At 34.0% G+C, this 19,622-nt stretch overlaps 1 protein-coding gene across 5 annotated transcripts in view; it reads left to right on the forward strand.

Moving 5' to 3' along the window:
- ZBBX (zinc finger B-box domain containing) overlaps nt 1-19,622 on the forward strand; it is a 121,548-nt gene that overhangs the window by 43,668 nt on the left and 58,258 nt on the right. For all 5 annotated transcript variants that reach the window (XR_004299854.1, XM_032407277.1, XM_032407281.1 and 2 more), the window contains one exon: nt 17,095-17,253. Coding sequence is in view for 4 of the 5 variants with exons in the window: in XM_032407277.1 (XP_032263168.1) it covers nt 17,095-17,253 (159 nt within the window). In the remaining variant the exon portion in view is untranslated. The remainder of the gene's footprint in view (nt 1-17,094; nt 17,254-19,622) is intronic.

Raw genomic sequence — 19,622 nt, forward strand, 5'->3', positions numbered from 1 at the left:
ATATGTGTATATATGTGCATGTATATCTCTCTATATGCACACATATATATTTCATAGTCTTTTTTAAGTTGATAGCAACTTAAGTTTGAAAGCATTCTAAAAACTATACATTTTTACTCTCCTGCCATAACATTTTATGTTTTTGATGCTATATTTTACATTTTTTTAATTTTCTATATATCTTAACTAATTATTGTAGTTATAGTTAACTTTACTACTTTTATCTTTTAACCTTTATGCTAGCTTTATAAGTGGCTAGTCTGCTAACTTTGTTATATATTTGCTTTCTCTTGTTATCTCTCCTTCAATTCTGAATGATAGCCTTGCCGGTTAGAGTAATCTTGGGTGGAAGTTTTTTCCTTTGAGCACTTGGAATATATCATGACATTATCTTCTGGCCTATAAATTTCTGCTAAAAATGTAGTTGATAGTCTTTTGGAGGTTCCCTTGTACATAACAAGTTGTTTTTCACTTGCTGCTTTTAAGATTCTCTCTTTAACTTTTGACCTTTTAATTATAGTATCTCTGGTGTAGGTTTTTTTTTTGGACTTATCTTTTTTTTGGAACTCTCTGTGCTTCCTGGACCTAGATGTCTGTTTTCTTCTCAGATTAGGGAAGTTTTGAGATATTCTTTCTTCAAATAAGCTTTCTGCCATTTTTTTTTCTTTCTCTTCTCCTTCAGAGACCCCATAATGTGAATGTTATTCTGCTTGATGTTGTTGTATATGTCCTGTAAGGTATCTTTACTTTTCTAATTTGTTGTTTTTGTTGCTCTGTTTGGGTGGTTTCCACTGCCCTGTCTTTCAGATTTCTAATCCATTCTTCTTCCTTATCTAGTCTCCTATTGAACCCCTCTATTGTATTTTTCAGTTAAGTTATTGTATTCTTCAGTTCTTGAGTTCTGTTTGGTACTTTCTTATTTTTTTTTTTTTTTTATTATTTCTTTGTTGAATTTTCAATGTGTTCATCCATTCTTCTTCTGCATTTAGTGAGCATCTTTATGACTATTACTTTGAACTCTTTATCAGGTAAATTACTTATTTATGTTCCATTGGGTGTTTTACTGTGGCTTTATCTTGTTCTTTTTGTTTGGAACATATTCCTCTGTTTCCTCAACTTGCTTTTTTCTCTGTGTTTGTTTCTGTGTATTAGGCGAAACAGCTACCTTTCCCAGTCTTGAGTGATCTTATGTAGATGAGGAACCTTATTGTTCAACCTTGCTTTATTTCTTGGTTCTTTTGAACCATCATGATTATCTAAGCAATCTGATTTGTTCCTGATAAATCCCAATTGTTGAGTTTGTTCCCAGCCCTGCCAATGTTCCAAAGGGAGGGGTCTCAGCCAGCACCTAGTTTCAGGCCTACTGAACCCATACCCTCAAGCAGCAGGTTTTAAGTATGCAAATATATACAGTCCTTTGGAACCACAGTTGCAATCCTGCTGGCCTCCAGACCAGGCAATTCAGAGCTGTCCCCTTCATGGCAGTTGTAAAAATCAAGGCTTTAGATGAGTATATGAGCTCCTTTCTGGGAGATACTAGTGAGCTGCAGCAAGGTCCAGGGAGAGTGCAAAGCTGGCATCCCCCAGCCTACGTTCCCTGAGAGCTCCTCCATAGCTTCTGTATGTGTGGTAAACTGAAGCCTACCTTTCAGGCTAAAGCTTCAGCACAAGTAAATAGGCCTTTTTCACAAAAAGACCATGTTTCAGTCTGCTCTGTGCCATGCTATAGGGTTAATAGCCTGCCAAGAACTTTCTCTTTGATTGTTTTAGTCCCATGAGGCTCTATAGCACAGAGCCACGCCACCAGAGCCAGGTGTTTGACATCCCCTGTGTGGACTGTGCATACCCACCCACTGGCTTCAGCAGGGCCATAGGAGAACCTAGCACCAGGGCAAGCTCACCGACTTCACTGGGGCCACAGGGAGCGTGAGTCTAGGATACAAGCCCACCAGCTTGTAGGTGGGAGAGCTTGTGGGTGGGGCCAGCCTGCAGGCTGTAGTGAGACTACAGGAGTGGGTCAGCATGCCAGAGATGAGGTTTTGGCAACAGTACATCTCTGTTTCTCCTACCTGTCTTAATGTGGTCCTTTTATCTTTTGTTCAGCTGGTTTTCAGATCTTCAGGTCTTTTTTTAGAGGGAATTGATCTGTATGTAGCTGTGGATTTGGTGTGTCCGTGGGGGGAGGTGAGGTCAGGATCCTCCTACATAGCTGTCTTGAACTGCTGTCTCCATAAACTGCATTTATAATCAGGAGCATGTGCCCAGGTCCTCATTTATTTTTATTATCTCTTTATGTGTCAAGGGGGAATACTAATACATAAATCTTTGATTAATAAAATCTGTGGTTTTCATTAAACTTTTAGAGGTAAGGTAAATCCAAGGGTCCTTTAAGTTCTACTTAAAGTTATACTTAAATGATGCTAGAATAAGCAATAAATTTTAGCCACATGAATTTTGCACTTCCAGAATTTGATTTTTATCTAGCTTGCAATAAGCAGTTTTTTTATACCATTGATATTTTTGTACCACTCATGCAAATACCATATCTGTTTTTAGAAAGATGATGATAAGAACTGTATTTAAACATGATTCTGTTGTGAGTTCCCTTGTTGCAACATTCTTTCACCCTGTAAATATTTAGTTTTCTCCTGTTTTTTCATGTATTTATATGGGAACTTTTACCCAAATTGTTTTTCTTTTCCAGTTTCTACTATATGGAAATTCCCATCTTCGCTTCTCTGCCTTTCTAGTTGCCCTAAAGTTAAGTTTTTTTTTCTCTTTCTTTTGATCCCAACACTAGATGAAACCTTTGATAAAATCATTTATGGATATTTCCTTCTTCAACTTTCATAGGAAACGCAGAGTTGACTCTATGGTAAAGCCTGTTTTTAGGGAACAAATTTGAACTAAAACAATCTGTAAAGATGGATTCATCAGACAAGCAAAATAACAATTTTGTGTAGAAATAGAAGATATATATATATAATATATATAACCTCCTGAGGGTCCCAGGTGCCCCAATGGGCTTATTGCATCTTATCCTAGATCTATGATAATTTTAGGAGTTTAGGGAAGGCCACTCAAATCCTATGGCACTTTGTAACCACAGCCCTAACAAAAACAGTTAACAATCCTGCCATCCCATTAACATACATACCTTGAGGATTTGTGCTTCCTTCTCTGTGATGTAGATCCTGGGAGCAGTTCACTTCTAACAGAGATCAATCTTCATCAAAATGAAAAATCGGAATCAAACTGTTGCCTCCTTTATTAATCCATTGTTTTAAATCAGCTTCTTCATCTGCACTCACATTTTTTCCAGATAGCTTCACTTAGTGGAATGCATGGTTGTTAAATCCATTAAAATAGTTCTGCACAAAGAGGAAGCTTTATTATAGATTTTCAGCTTTTTACCTAAGGTCTTCCTATATTGCTAAGGTTTGGGTTTTAATTGTGAGACAGCTTGCCCACGATTGTCTCAAAACAGTAAGGTGCTGGAAAATAGAAACTTAATAATCAATAAAGCACCACAGTTCTACTGACATCATTCCCCTATTTACCATTTGCATATGAGGTAATTCACATCAAAGAAACCAGAACAAGCTGTACATGGGAAATATTCCCAATACGGGAGGAAAGTGTTTTCTCAAAAGCCAGGCCAAAAAATATATATATATATAATATAACATATAACATATATAATTTTTAAATTCCCCTTAGTGCATAATTTGGTCTTTCTGAAATAATTTTATAGTTGACAGCTATCCAAGTTCTACCTATATTCAACAGTCACTGCAATCAATGAATTCATAATGGTTCTTAAGTTCTGCTTAACACAGTTTTTCTCTGTGTTTATATGTGTGTATTTCTGTATCTATTTGCCTATCAAATACAAATGAAATAACAGGTTTTAATAAAAGCCTGTGGTTGCAATAAATCTCTTCTAAAATTTTGCAACTGGAAAATCAATGGAAGTTAACACCATGAAAAGAGACATTCCAGCATTTTTTTTTTTTTTTTCCTGAATTTAGGAAGTAACATAGGTCTAAATTATGTGTGAATTTCTTTGAGTTGAAACTTCTGGGTCACATAAGGAGGCATGGCTTTGTCAACATGAGTATTAATATTTATTGCTGGATAGCCAGGGCTTGGGATAATGATGGAATTTAGAGTTTTGAAGCACTGACACTACCATAAAGTATATCGTTTTTCTAACTAAACTAAAACTTTTACTCTTGGACCTAAACTTCTACAAGGTGCCATCCACTCCAAAATGCTATAAAATATCAACCCTCTTTACTTTTGATTAATGATACATTGTCAGAGTGATGAATTCTTCTAGAGTGTAATTTGAAAGATAATATCATTCTAGGGAGAAAAAAGTTCAGGTAAGAATTTAGAACAGTTACCGGATGAAATCCTACCATCACACAGTGTAGTGAAGGATTGGGGGGAGAATCTGGAAATGCTGACAGTAAATCACATTCTTTGGCTTTAGTTTAAGCTTCTATCCTACAGTGAGATATATGATTTACTATCTGCCCTGAAGGCTGTTTCGGTTTGATTTTTAAACATTTTTAGCATGTAGAAAAGTTGCACAGGTCATTTTCTTCATTTCCAGTCCCCCCCCCCGCCCCTTTCTGTTGCTACCTATTAGTACTGTTACATATAAATTTTCATATTTAGAAGTTGGAAATATAATTATCTCTGAGTTTTAAAATTTGATAATATCTTATTAATAGATAAGGTACAGTGTTTGATACTTAATATGCATAGTTACCTATTTTAAGTGTTTTATAACCACCTTAACATTCTTGTTCATTGGTTACTTATTACTTAAAGATGATAGTTGGTATACTATTAAGTGAAAGATAATATGTTTTGTGTTGCAAATCTAGGTGTGTCCATCTAAGCAGAGACAAAAGACTGCAGGGGTATATACCAAACGGTTAATAGTGGTTACCCCTGTGAAGTACTACTCATTAATTGGAAGGAATGTCTGTTTGTTACTTTTTAATATGTGGCATTGTGATTTTTTACTGGGTTTCTATAATTTTTGAAAAATGTTGCTAATTGAAGGCTAGGTCTATGTAACTATTTCTCAGTAAGGATGCTCTTGAGTATTTTGGGCAGGAACTTTTTTCTTGAGCTACACCATTCCTCAGATTTTGGAATACTCATTAAACCTGGTTATCACCCATTAAATATCAGTAATGCTCTACAATGAGTGTGAAAACCCAAAACACCTTCCCACACTTTCAAATTTCCTTGCCCCAGTTAGGAAGTACTGATCCTTATATTAGTTAGGTCTCTTTGCACTAGTTTGGAACAAAGAATTGTTTCTTGTTGCTAAAGGCCTCAAAGATGTCTTCCGGTGTATGGGAGTAGGGATGATGCAGCTGAGTCATATTCAGAACCAGGACTGGAAATTGGAAAGCTCTTGAGAACCAAGGCAGACTTCTTCCACTTCCAACTTTATTTTTTTTCCTGTGTATCTACTTTATTCTTTTCTTATAATTAACAAATTATGAATTAGATTATAGAGCATCAGTGACAGAGAGAACAAATGTTGCTTTCTTGATTCCAAATCTAAGTTCTCATGAATTCAATGAAGACTAGGTGCTTACTTCTTGTCCAATGAGCTATGGCCCAGAGGACAGAAATATGTTGAGTGATTGTGTCTCCCATGGTGGGACTGGTGGAGAGGAGCACTACTGTGGGTCAGGGAGAAATAACATAGAAGGGGACATTACGGGAAACTGAGTATTCACCTTAATACAAGTCTCCGCTGCAGTTAGACCTAGTGATGCAGGAAGCTAATTGTCTATTGATTTATTTTTTAGTCCAAACTCTTTTTATTGAGGTTTAATTTACACACTCTGAATTCACATTGTAAGTGTACAATTCAATGATTTTTTAAGGTAAATTTACAAACCTGTGCAACAATCACCACAATTGAGTTTTAGAACATTTTCATCACTACAAAAAACTTCCTGGTACTTTTTGCAATCAACCCCTGCTCCCATTTCTAGCTCCAGACAACTACTGGTCTGCTTTCTGTTGGTATAGATTTATCTTTTCTAAAAATTTCATATAAATGGAATCATTCCTATGCAATCTTTTGTGTCTGACTTCTTTCACTTACCATAAAGTTCTTCCACATTATTGCATGTTCATTGTAGGAGTTCATTCCTTATTAATGCTAAATAATATTCCATTGTGTGGATATATCATATTTTGTTTATCTAGTCATCAGCTGATGGATATATAGATTTTTTAGGCTTTTGGTGTTTTGAAGTTTGGACTAAAACATAAAAGGAATTTGGACTAAAAAATAATAGATAAGTAGCTTCCTGCATCACTATAGAATAGTGCTGTTATGAATATTTATCTGTGTATAGATCTTTGTGTATAGACTGTTTTCATCACTTTTAGGTAAATATCTGGGAATGGAATTGTTGACTCCCAAGGTAAGTATTTGTTAGCTTTCTAAGGAGATACCAAACTGTGTTCTAAAATATCTGTAACATTTTACCTTTCCCACCAACAGCATATGAGGGTTTCATTTTCTCCACATCCTTGCCAAAACTTAGTATTGTCAAATGTGTTTTGCATTATAGCTATTCTAGTATGTATGTCATAATATCTCATTGTGGTTCTAATTGCATTTCTTTAATGACTAATGATGTTGAACATCTTTTCATTTGCTTATTAGCCATCTGTATGTCTTTGGTGACATGTTGATTCAAATTTTTTGGCCATTTTAAAATTGCATGGTTTAGGGGCGCCTGGGTGGCTCAGTCATTAAGCATCTGCCTTCGGCTCAGGTCATAATCCCAGGGTCCTGGGATCAAGCCCCACATCAGGCTCCCTGCTCTGCGGGAGGCCTGCTTCTCCCTCTCCCACTCCCCCTGCTTGTGTTCCTGCTCTCGCTGTCAAATAAATAAATAAATAAATCTTTAAAAAAAAAAAAATTGCATGGTTTGTTTTTGTGTTAGTGAGGTTTAAGGGTTCTTTATACATTCTGGATGTAAGTCCTTATCAGATATATGATTTTCAAATATTTTCTCCTAATCCAGATAGCTTGGCTTTTTACATGAAATTTAAAAAATACTAATTCTAGATTTTTTGCATTTCCATATACATTTTAGAATAAGGCTGTAAATTTTAAGATAAGATTGTCAATTACTATAAAAAACCCCAAAGAAATGCAAAACCTGATGGAATTTTGATATAGAATGTATGGCATCCACAGATTAAGTTTGTTCTTACAAAGCCTTAATTTATCAATTTTTTATTTTATGGATCATATTTATGAACACTTAGTTTATGTATTCATACCTTGATCGATGCTTGGGTTACTTCTACCTCTTGGCTACTGTGAACAGTTCTTCTATGAGCATGGGTATGTAGACACTTCTTTGAGACCCCACTTTCAATTATTTTGAATATGTATGTAGAAATGGAATTGATAGATCATATGTTAAATCTATTTTTAATTTTTGAGGAAATTCCTTTTTTTTTTTTTTTTTTTTTTTACTGCAGCTTAACTATTTTACAATCCCATTAATAGTGCACAAGGGTTCTAATTTCTCCCCCTGCTCACCAACACTTGTTATCCTTTGTTTGCTTGATAGTAGCCATCCTAATGGGTGTGAGATGACATCTCATTGTGTCCATATACATAATAGGGTAAGCTTGTCAGTTGTTACAAAGAAATATCCTGATGGGATTTTGATAAAGATTTTGTGTAGTATACAGATTGATTTGGGGAAAATTGCCATCTTAACAATATTGAATCTTTCAGTCTATAACATGATTTTGTTCCATTTATTTAGATCTTATTTATCTCATCAATGTTTTATACTTTTTAGTTTTAAATTCATATACTTTTTTTGTTAAATGTTTTCATAAGTATTTTATTCTTTTTGAAGTTACTGTGGGTACTTCTTTTCTTAATTTTAGTTTTGGGTTGTTCATTGCTAGTATATATATATATATATATATATATATATATATATATATAAAATTGATTTTTGAGTATTGATCTTGAGTCTTGTGACCTTGATAAATTCACTTATTATAGTAGCTGTTTTTGTTTGTTTGTTTGTTTGTTTGTTTTAGATACCTTAGGATTTTCTACATGCAGGATCATATCCTCTACAAGTAAAAAACAGTTTTACTTCTTCCTTTTTAATCTGGATGCTTTTAATTTTTTTTTTTCTTGTCTTATTGTGTTAGCTAGAGCCACCAGTCAAATTTAAATAGAAGTGGCAAGTGTTTACATCCTGGCCTTGTTCCAGATTAAGGGCAAAGCATTTAGTCTTTTTTACCAATAGTTGTTATGTTTGCTACAGGTTTTTCATAGATGCTTTTACCATGAGGAAGTCCCTTTGTATTCCCTGCTTCTTTTTCCCTGTTTTTATTGAAATGATCATGTTGTTTTGTCTCTTATTAATATGCCTTTTTACAATACTTGATTTTTAGATGTCCAGTTAAGAATGCATTACTGGATATAATTTCACTTGGTCATGACTAATAATTTATGTATTGGGGGAACAGATTTGCTAATATTTTGTGAAGGAATTTTGCATCTAAGTTCATGTGGGATATTAGTCTGTAGTTTTATTTTCCTGGAATGTGCCTGTCTACTTTGGTGTCAGGGTTGTGTTGGCCTCATAAAATGAATTTAGAAGTATTTCTTTCTCTTTTTTCTGAAAATGTTTGCGTTAGATTGGTATAATTTCTTCCTTAAATAGTGGGTAGACTTAACCAGTGAAACAATCTGAGTCTGGAATTTTTTTTCATGGAAAGATTTTTGAATTATTAGTTCAGTTTCTTTACCTTATTGTTCTATTCTAATTTTCTATTAGTTCAGGAGGAAGTTTAGGTGATTTGTGTTTTTCATTGAATTTATCCATTCAATCTAAGTTGTCCAATTTATTGGCATAAGTTTTTAGATTCCTTTATGATCGTCTAATACCTATAGGTCTATACTGATGTTCTTTCTTTCATTATTGATTTTGTTAATTTGTATTTTACTCTTCTTTTTTGGGGTCAGTTTAGCTAAAGGTTTATAAATTTTCAAGTCTTTTTTACAAACCCAATTTTAGTTTTATTGATTTTTTAAAAAATTTTGTTATATTTCATTGATTCTGATCTTTATTTTCTGATTCCTACCTACTTTTGGACTTCTTTTCTTTGATTTTTTCCCCTACTTTCTTGAGTGAGGATTAGACTAGATTATTGATTTTAGATCTTCTTCCTTTCCAAAACAACCTTTTGAAGCTATAAATTTCAGTCTAACCACTGCTTTAACTGTATCATATATTTTGATTTGTTATGCTTCCTTTCTAATCAATTCAAGATTATTTACTAATATCCCTTGTGACTTATTTTTTTATCCAAAGGTTATTTAGGAGCAAGTTGCTCAATTTCTAAATATTTTGTGATTTCCCAAATTATTTGTTGCTGATTTCTAATTTTTTGTTGTTATTGAGGCCAGAGAACGTATTTTCTGTGATTTCAATTCCTACAAATTTATTAATACTTATTTTATGTGGAGCATATAGTCTACCTTTTTGTTTGTTTGTTTGTTTTTGGCCTAGCACTTCAGCATATATTCTATCTTAAAGAATGTCCCATATGAGCTTGAAAAGAATTCATATTCTGTTGTTGTGAGGTCAAGGGTTCTTTGTCTCTTAGATTAAATTACTTCATGGTGGTTTTCAAGTTTTTTAAATCCTTACTGACTTTCCGCCTAGCTGTTTCATTAATTTCTGAGGAAGGGATTGAAATATTTTGCGGTTCTGTTGTTACATACGTAATTGTTATAGATATAATTGATCATAAATATAACTATAGCTTCCTTTTATATTGACTCATTATTATAAAATATCCCTCTTCTTCCTATTTTTTTTTGTCTTATTAATATAGCCCCTCCAACATTCTTAGGATTATTAATTTCAAGATATATATTTTTCATCTTTTTACTTTTAACCTATTTGTCTTTGGATCTAAAGTCAGGCTCTTATCAACAGCATATATTTGGGTCTTGCAGGTTTTTTTTGCTTTTTATTTTTTTTACCAAGCCTGACAATTTCTGTCTCAATTGGTGGGTTTAGTCCATTCATATTTAATGTAATTAATGATGTAATTGGATTTACATCTTCCATGTTGCTATTTGTTTTTCCTATGCCTTATCTTTTTTGTTTCTTTCTTCCTTCCTTACTGCTTTCTTTTGTGTTAAAGATTTTTTTTATCATTCAATTGAAATTACTTTTTTGGGTGTGTGTGTATGCGTGCGCACGCATGTGTATGCACATATTTATTTAGTGGTTGTTTTAGGTATTACAATATACATCTTATAACACTTCACTTCATATTAATACTGACTGTGGTAAAATATTATAACTTGGCTTTATTTTAACTCTATTTTCTCTCCATTCCTTTGTGTAGGTTATATATTATATATCAATGTTATAAATCCGTAATATAGTGTCAATGTTATTGCTATATATAGCTTTATGTTTTTAAAAGAAATTAAAAAGAGAAAACAAAATATTTAAATATCTTTTATTTTTACCCATATATTTATGTTTCTGGGGATCTGTCTTTCTTCTGGTGGATTTTATGTATGTATGTATGTATGTATGTATGTATTTTTAAGATTTTTTTTATTTATTTGACAGAGAGCAAGCACAAGCAGGGAGGAATGGCAGGCAGAGGGAGAGGGAGAAGCAAGGCTCCCCATGGAGCAGGGAGCCCGATGTGGGGCTCGATTCTGGGACCATGACCTGAGCAGAAGGCCGATGCTTAGCAGACTGAGCCACCCAGGCTCCCCCTTCTGGTGGATTTAATACCTTTCAGCTTTAAAACCTTTCTTTAGTACTTATTAAGGCCGATCTACTGGTAATGAATTATCTCTTACTTTATCTATTTGGGAGTATCTTTATGTTTGATTTCATTTTTGAAGGACAGTTTTCCTAATATAGATTTATTTTTGGCAGTTTTTTCCTTTTAGCACTTTGTATCATTCTATTGCTTTTTGGTCTCAATTTTTTTCAGATACAAAATCAGTTTGTTATTCATATTTATGTGCTCTTTCTTATATGTGATGAGTAATTTTTCTCATTCCTTTCAAGATTTTCTGTTTACCTTTGACTTTCAGTAGTTTGGTTATGAGTTGTCTTGGTATGGATATCTGTATATTTATCTTTCTTGGGGCTTGTTGAGCTTCTTGGATTTCTAAAGTAATAATTTTTAAGTTTGGAGCCATCTTTTCTTCATATATATTTTTCTTCTCATTTCTCTCTGATACTCTCACTAAATGTATGTGAGATGCTTGATGCGGTCCTGTAGGTCTGTAAGGCTGTTTTCATTTTCTTTAAACTTTTACTTTTTACTTTTCAAATTAGATAATTTATCTCTATCTTTCTTCAAGTACACTGAATTTTTTTTTCCATTTCAAATATTTCATAATCTATTTAGGTTATAATCAAGAATTTTCATTTGGTTCATTTTTAAGATTTCCATTTTTTTTTTTTTTTTTTTTTTTAAAGGTTTTATTTATTTGACAGAGAGAAAGACAGCCAGAGAGGGAACACAAGCAGGAGGAGTGGGAGAGGGAGAAGCGGGCTCCCCGCTCGGCAGAGAGCCCGATGCGGGGCTCGATCCCAGGACCCTGGGACCATGACCTGAGCCGAAGGCAGACGCTTAACGACTGAGCCACCCAGGCGCCCCATATGATTTCCATTTTTTAAGCAGCCCCTCTATAACTCTCTCCTTTTCAGAATCATCCCATTAAATGTTTTGACTAGTCCACTGCTCACCCTAATTGGGACCAAAGCCTCAGGCTGTCATAGCTGTGCGTTTTCCCCATTCATTTATAACCAAATTTGCTAGTTCACTGATAATGCCACTATAATTTTAAGATTCTGCCCTCTGCCAGGAATCAAGTACACTCCTTGTTCAGTCTTGCCCTAGTAACATTGACCAACTTGGGAAAGGAGATCTAAGAAAGAGCCATAGATTTTTGCTGTTCTTCAGTAATGTCATAGTCGTTTTCCTTGAGTAAATACTTCTCAACTTCTTGTTAGCTTTTGGTTGATCTCAGAGCCCTGAAATAGTTTTAAAAAATTTATCCAGTCTAACATTTGTTTTATGGGGATAGAATTATTTACTGATGTTTTCACTATACCATAATCAGATGTCGTACCTCTGTCTATTGAATTGAATAGGAATCCTATTTTTGGGATATTTGAACTATTTCTCTTACTTACAGAGAAGTAGTATATTGTGATATAGATAAAATGGTAGCAATCATTTGGATGCAGTACTTTGTGTCATCAATTTGGTAGGTGATTTTCATACAGGATGTATATTTTTCACAACATCTCTGTAAGGTAGATATTGTCTTCATTTTATAGGCTTAGAAAGGTAAGTGATTTTCCCTTTTATGCTATTATTAACAATGCCATTGATTCTGTCTGTGTTGATACTGACTTAGATAGCTTGGGTATAGGGAAGGAATGTTTAAATAGAATTTTTAGTCATTTTTATGTCAGTAAATCAGTGAAATTTGATTCAACCAACATTTGTCAAGTACTTAACCAGCGTCAAGCAATGTTCTGGTTGCAAAGTGTGAAGGATAGGGCTGCAGGGAGGAGGGGCAAAAGAAGGTGATAAAAAACATGGATAAGTTAGAATAAGACATGGTCCCCTCTCTCAAGGAATTCATAATCATGAAAGGGAAGACAGATGTATTCAACCAATTGTAATGCAACTGAACGGTATGACACATGATTCTTAAACCTTAATGAACATTCAAATTACATGGTAAGCTGCAGATTCTGATTCAGTGGTTCTGAGTGGGACCTGAGATTTTGTATTTTTTTTTTAAAGATTTTATTTATTTATTTGACAAAGAGAGACACAGCGAGAGAGGGGACACAAGCAAGGGGAGGGGGAGAGGGAGAAGCAGGCCTCCCGCAGAGCAGGGAGCCCCATGCGGGGCTCGATCCCAGGATCCTGGGATCATGACCTGAGCCGAAGGCAGACACTTAACGACCGAGCCACCCAGGCGCCCCGAGATTTTGTATTTTTAACAAGTTTCCAGTTGATGCTGCTGCTGTTGATATATAGATTACACATTGATGAGCAAAGCTCTAGTACTGATGTAAGCAAGGAGTTATAAGGCCACATAAAACAAAACAACAACAAAAAAGAAAATATGTAAATTTTGGTGCAGTTAGTTGAAGAAGAAAACTTGTTTCAGAGAGATTAAATAATTTGCCCTTCTGAGCTATTTTTTATAATGCCATTGAGATACATTAGAACTGGATAACACTTGATCTGGGCCTAAAATGATAAGTAGAATTATAACAGGAAACCTACCCTTTCCAAGTAGAGAGGAAAACTTTGGCAAGGCATAGAAATAATATGTTGATGTGTGTTTTTAATAGGAAATGCCCTTAAAACATTTTTTTTTTCCCCTCGGTAAAACAGAATATCCAGTTAGGAATAGTTCCAAATATGAGGCTATATATTAGGGTAATGCTTGCTGAAGTAGAAGAAGAACCCCCAAATATCATTGGCTTAAAACAGTAAAAGTTTAATTTTTACTCACCTAGATTTCAACATGGATGTTCCTAAGACATCTCTGTTTTAAACATCTCCTTCCCTCTTGATTTGGGGACTTTAATGTGTAGCACCACCATCTTAGATGTGTTACTCCCAAGGTCACTGTACATCCATCTAGCAAGCTTGCTGAACAGGAAAAGGGGTAGTTTCTTACCACCTTGCCAGTAGAAGTAAAATTCATTACTACTTCTCACATTCTGTTGAACTATCATAAGCTCCACCCAGATTATAGATTCTTCTCTGGAATAAGCATGGGAAATTGGATCTGGAGAACAGGAAGTTGCAAATCATTAACACATAAATGATATATTTTTCACATACCTAGGAACTTATAAGTATTTTAAAATAGTAAGTTATAGTAGTGTGGTAAATTTCTAATCTTAATGATTTTGTTAAATTTTATACCTCTTAATTAAGAGATAGATATTTTAAGTGTGTTCTAGAATTTTACTCTTATAGAATACTTTTAATTTTGTCGTTCAGAAGTTTTGTTTTTGCAAAGTTCACTTGCCTCCCCACCAGGTAGTAGATGAGACAAGTAAAAGGAGAATCTGTTTCTCCCTTCAATTTGCTAGTGCCTAGTCAAACATGAAAATAAGCAGAATAAGTTAGAAACAAAACTAAACAATGTAATCTCTGCATAAGCAATTATATATATAATTAGTTATATATATAATTACATTTTTTTTTTGTAAAGGAAGGAAAATTGTTATGTTTTTGCAAAGTTCACTTGCCTCCTCACCAGGTAGTAGATGAGACAAGTAAAAGGAGAATCTGTTTCTCCTTTCAATTTGCTAGTGCCTAGTCAAACATGAAAATAAGCAGAATAGTTAGAAACAAAAACTAAACAATGTAATCTCTGCATAAGCAATTATATATATAATTAATTGTATATATAATTAAAATTTTTTTTGTAAAGGAAGGAAAAATGTTCATATCTATGGAGATAAAATTTAATATATTTTAAGTCTCAAGAAATCAAAAGTAAAACACATTATCTATATTAGTGTAATTCAGTAGGGAAAAGGAATTAGGCTGAGAGAAGGAAGATCTTGGTTCTAACTCAAGCTGCAATATTTTGTATCCATTTGACTTTGACCTAAGCTATATGAGCTTGAGTTTCCTTATCTATGTAATGGGGATCATAGTATCTGTCCCTTTCCTTGCATGCTTATTTTAAGAATAAGAAAAATGTATTTACATTCTTACAACTGAGAAAAGTAATATTTTTTAAATTAAAAACAATTTTAAGAAAAGTAATATTTAAATGTAAGATGTTTAAGGAAAGAAAATTCCCATTTATTGGCATTTCGTTTATACCAAATTAATAGAACTTTAAGATATTCAGTTATAGCATTTCATTTTATTAATTATCCATGATGTTTATCATATATTTTAGCAGTAAATTTAAAAATGGAATCATTTTTGTGTGTGTGCCATTTCAGAGTCTCTTAAAATGCTACCTAAAAATGTTATAACAATTCATTGGAACATTGATAGCAGAATTCATTTTAGGACAGGAATAATCTTTGATTTGTGTTATGTAAGTCAACATGTATTTGAATAATAATTCTATCTTGATAGTTTTATGAAAAATTAATACTGTTGTTTTTACTACTTTTAAGAATGTGTAAAATGGAAACTAGACCTTCTAACCATCTTTGAAATCAATAGATCTCTACTCTAGGGAATTTAAAATCAGGCTTATATTGGACTACTCTGTTTAAAAAAAAATATTTGTTTTGGTAAAGCATTACCATTGGCTTGAATTTCTCTTAAAAATAACGATTATATAGGTTATAGATATAGAAATAATGATATATAGATTATATAGATCACTGGGAAAATTTAAAACAGATATCACTGATATCTGTGCATACATATATGTATATATAAATGTGCATAGATCACATTAGTCATTTTTCATAGATAATTCATTAATTCAGCATGAAATTACACTAATTAATTTGATCTTCACTGGTTCATTCCAGAATGAGGTTGCAGTGAATCTTAACAGATCTGTAAAAGGTCGTAACTGGAAAGTTTCAGTGTAATCTAGTTATTTAGGTAACTAGATGAAAATTTAAAAATATGAATATTTCCATGAGAAAGTACAAAATAATTATTTCTAATCCCTGCTGAAGTTATTCTCTATCTTGAGGACATTTGCTAAAGGAGTACAACCTATTGCTTGTCTTTCTAATATCAGGTTTTCAGAGTCTCACCCTGTAGGTTGTTTGGTTCAAGCTCAAATGGGACCCAGAATCCTGCAGAGTCCTAGGGCAGATCAGAATAGTTGCTGATAGGAGACCCCTCAAAGAACAGGCCCTTTCCAAGAGTTGCCTTTTCCTTTTCAGCTACTCTGAAGGCACGTGGAGAGGTTTTTTGAATTCTTTTTCTCAGTCATTTATTTTAATTCTTCAGTTCTTCCTCTCCCTCCCCACCACCTTATTTTTACCATATGTTATATGCCAGGCACTATGGTAGCCATAGAAAGATTTAAGAAGACAAGATTTTTAACTTATTTGAACTTATATGGTGAACTGTAAAAGCAAAGTATCAATAAAGCTTCTAGACTTTAAAAAAAAAAAAAAGGAATAGATAGACACCAAAAGGTGATGTACAATCAATATTGTATGGGCTACTAGAGATCTAATTTGGGTATGAAGAGGGTACAGAGGATGGGCCCCTCACACAGCCAGAGTGAGGAGGACAAAGAAAGGTTCCTACACCTGTGGGAGTAATTTGGGATGAATCTAGAAGAAGTAGGAGTCTGCCAGGCAAAGAAAATGGTAGAGGAGGGAAGGCTTCCCTGGTAAGTGAAACTCATGAGCAAAGATACTAAATGAGGAACAACTTGGGGTTTACTAGGAACCTACAGGTAAGAGGCACTTCCTGATGTGCACTTTTGAATAGTTAATGCTTTCTAAAGATGTTTTATCACCAAGGATACTCATTACTGCTTATTCAGGCTCCTACTAGATCAGCTATATTTAGTTCTTTAGCTATGTTGTACAAAAATAACACATCTATCTATTTGGGGTTGACATAGTGGAAAGGCTATGAGTCATTAGAATTATACACACCTGGGGTGATTTCCCAGCTCTGCCACCCACTCACCATGTGACCAGGCCTAAGTTATTTAAACCATCAGAGCTTTCATTTCTTTATCCTTAAAACAGAGACAAAAATAGTAATGCTTTCAAGTTGACTTGAAGATTAAATATGTTTTTAAGATACTTGGGGTAGTATGAGACCAAACCAGCTCCTCGATAGCTGGCAGCTATCACTATTATGTTGGTTGATATAAATGTCAATTTGTATTTTGAAATATTAAATAAAATGTATTGGATTTTAGTAATCATAGACTAATAAAAATATGATTTAATGTATCTAAGTTACTTAGACTGACATATTAGTCTTTTTAGAACTATTTTGTTTCTTTTTTCACAGGCAAAATCTCAAAGATTATCCAATGTATTGGATGTTGCCCATCGGTTTATCAAGGAAGTTAATCCAGATGAACCCAGAGGGGATAATCATTCTACAAAAGAGATTAGTAAAAGTCAGAATAAACCCAAATCTCTTCTTCTACAGGGGAGCAACTCTGGGGTAAGCTAAGGAAAATAGAGTAGACATTTTCTGTCATACATGATCATGGAGACTGTCATTCATAGACTTAACTAGAGCTATAGAGTTTTATAGATTATTTTATCACATTGTTGTTTAATATTTGAATTTTATTTTTTATGACTCAAAAACATCTTGACTGTAAAAATCCTTTTAAGGAGACTGCTTTGATTCCACTGAAGACTGTTTTTTTTTTTTTTTTTTTGAATGATTGTTTGACCATGTTGTTTTCTGGGCATTGCTACCATTTCAGGAAATGAATGAGTATTTGGGAGAAACAAGAAAAAAAAATAACACAATGCAATATAACAATTTTATTTTAGTCAGAATTTCAGAGAGGCTAAAAATACAAAACCTTGCCAAGTTTTTGTTTTGTTTTGTTTTTTTGTTTTAGGTGACAGGCAATTTTACAGTTATTTAAAATTGGACTTACACCAAATTCTGGTTGTTATTCAGATTGACTACTGATCCCAAGATGTGCTAGATAAGCTTTCATCAGCTCATGTCTATATTTTGTAATAGACTTGTTGTATTGATTCTTTAGCAAGAGACAAGCTTCCTCGAATTTTGATCTATGTAATTAATCCTCATTCTTTTAGATGCCACTCACCTTTCCACTGTAGTTCAGAAATAGTAACAAACTTGACTGAAGTCACACAACTTGTTACTTGGTGACAGGGTCAAGCTTGAACTTCAGTTTCTTGAGTTCCTAACCCATGCTCACGGAGCAAAGAAGAAAACATGCATTATGCTCGTAGGACCTCTTTCCAGCAAAGAAACTGTGCTTGAATTGTTCAGGAAAGTCAGTGTTTTTACATGGATTTCACTTTCTAATAGACCTGTTAAGGGTGATTGTGAAGAATCCCTGAATGAATTATGGCCTCATTATTATAATAATAATGTGTTGAAAACTGACTCTGTGCCAGACACGGTCCTACATATTTTACATGTATTATCTCTTTCTGTCCCCTCTTAATCTTTCCCTTCTTTTTCTAGATGAGAAAATTAGTGACAAAGATCAGTTTTTATAAATTGCCCAAGGTATGAATGAAACTTAGATTTGAACCCAGACTTTATGACTCCAAATTATTTGCTTTTAGCCGCTATACAGAGGCTGTGGTTTTAAGGGTTTCTCCTTCCTGCCTGCCATTTTATCTAATTTATCTTATCAGTGAAAATAGTGATAAATTAACAGCTAACACTTGTTAAACACCTAACACTAGGCATTGTGCTTAATCCTTAATTGCCTTATCATATCCAATAATCACAATAACCATATAAGTTTCACATTATTATTACTCTATTTAACAGATGACAAGGGCAGAGAGGAATTTAGTAACTAGCCCTACTAGAAAGCTTACATCTTTGCCTGTGCTTTTAATCCCTGCAGTAAATGCTGCCTTTTGTCCCCAGAGGTGACTGTATATGCTATATAGACCCTCTCTACTTCTTGTCCTAACTTAAAAACTGTTAATTCAGTGGTTTCATCCAGGAGTGCACATCAGAACCAACTGGAAAACCATTAAAGAAACACACATGACCAAATTCAGCCTCTCTTTGGGTGGGTCCACAGGCCCAGTGGTTTTAACAACTGCTAAGTCACTGTGGTGTGAATATTCTTGTTGGATGTCACTGCTATCAACCCTTAGGTGAGCACCTGTATTCAGTGCCAAAGAGCAGTGGCTCTCCAACTGTAATAAGTAAGCATCAGAAGCACTGGGTGCGTTTGTTAAAATGTATCCTTTCTTCTAGAAAATGGGGATATTAAAACATATCTTGCAGGGATATCATGTGGCTTAGAAGGATAATGAATATTATCCACTGGATTCCATGTGCTCTTTCAAATTTCCTATTCCCTTCAGAACCGGGTAGAGTCATGTTAGGCTCTGAGTGGAAGTGGCATATGACAGTTCTGGGCTCAAACATTTAAAAGCCAATGTCCAGTCCTCTGACTTTCCCTATCCTGCCACTGCTGTGAGGAAGCCAAGTATTCCAAAAGCATAGCTATAAAGGCAGATGTTTTATATCTCTGATTCATTGGTTGGAAAGGAGCTACTCTGGAGACCTGCTGGAATCACTGCATACTTAAACCATTTTGTATTAAGCACTGAGTTTTCAGTGCTTCTTCATTAGTGCAGCATACATACATACACACATCATATTGATTACTGGATACCTATAAATACCTTCCCACAATCTCAGCATTTTCTTTTCTTTTCTTTTCTTTTCTTTCTTTCTTTCTTTTTCTTTCTTTCTTCTTTTTCTTTCTTTCTTCTTCCTTTCTTCTTCCTTTCTTTCTTCCTTTTTCTTTCTTTCTTTCTTTCTTTCTTTCTTTCTTTCTTTCTTTCTTT

Source organism: Phoca vitulina, unplaced genomic scaffold, assembly GCF_004348235.1.
Source record: "Phoca vitulina isolate PV1807 unplaced genomic scaffold, GSC_HSeal_1.0 scaffold8, whole genome shotgun sequence".
NCBI lineage: Eukaryota > Metazoa > Chordata > Mammalia > Carnivora > Phocidae > Phoca > Phoca vitulina.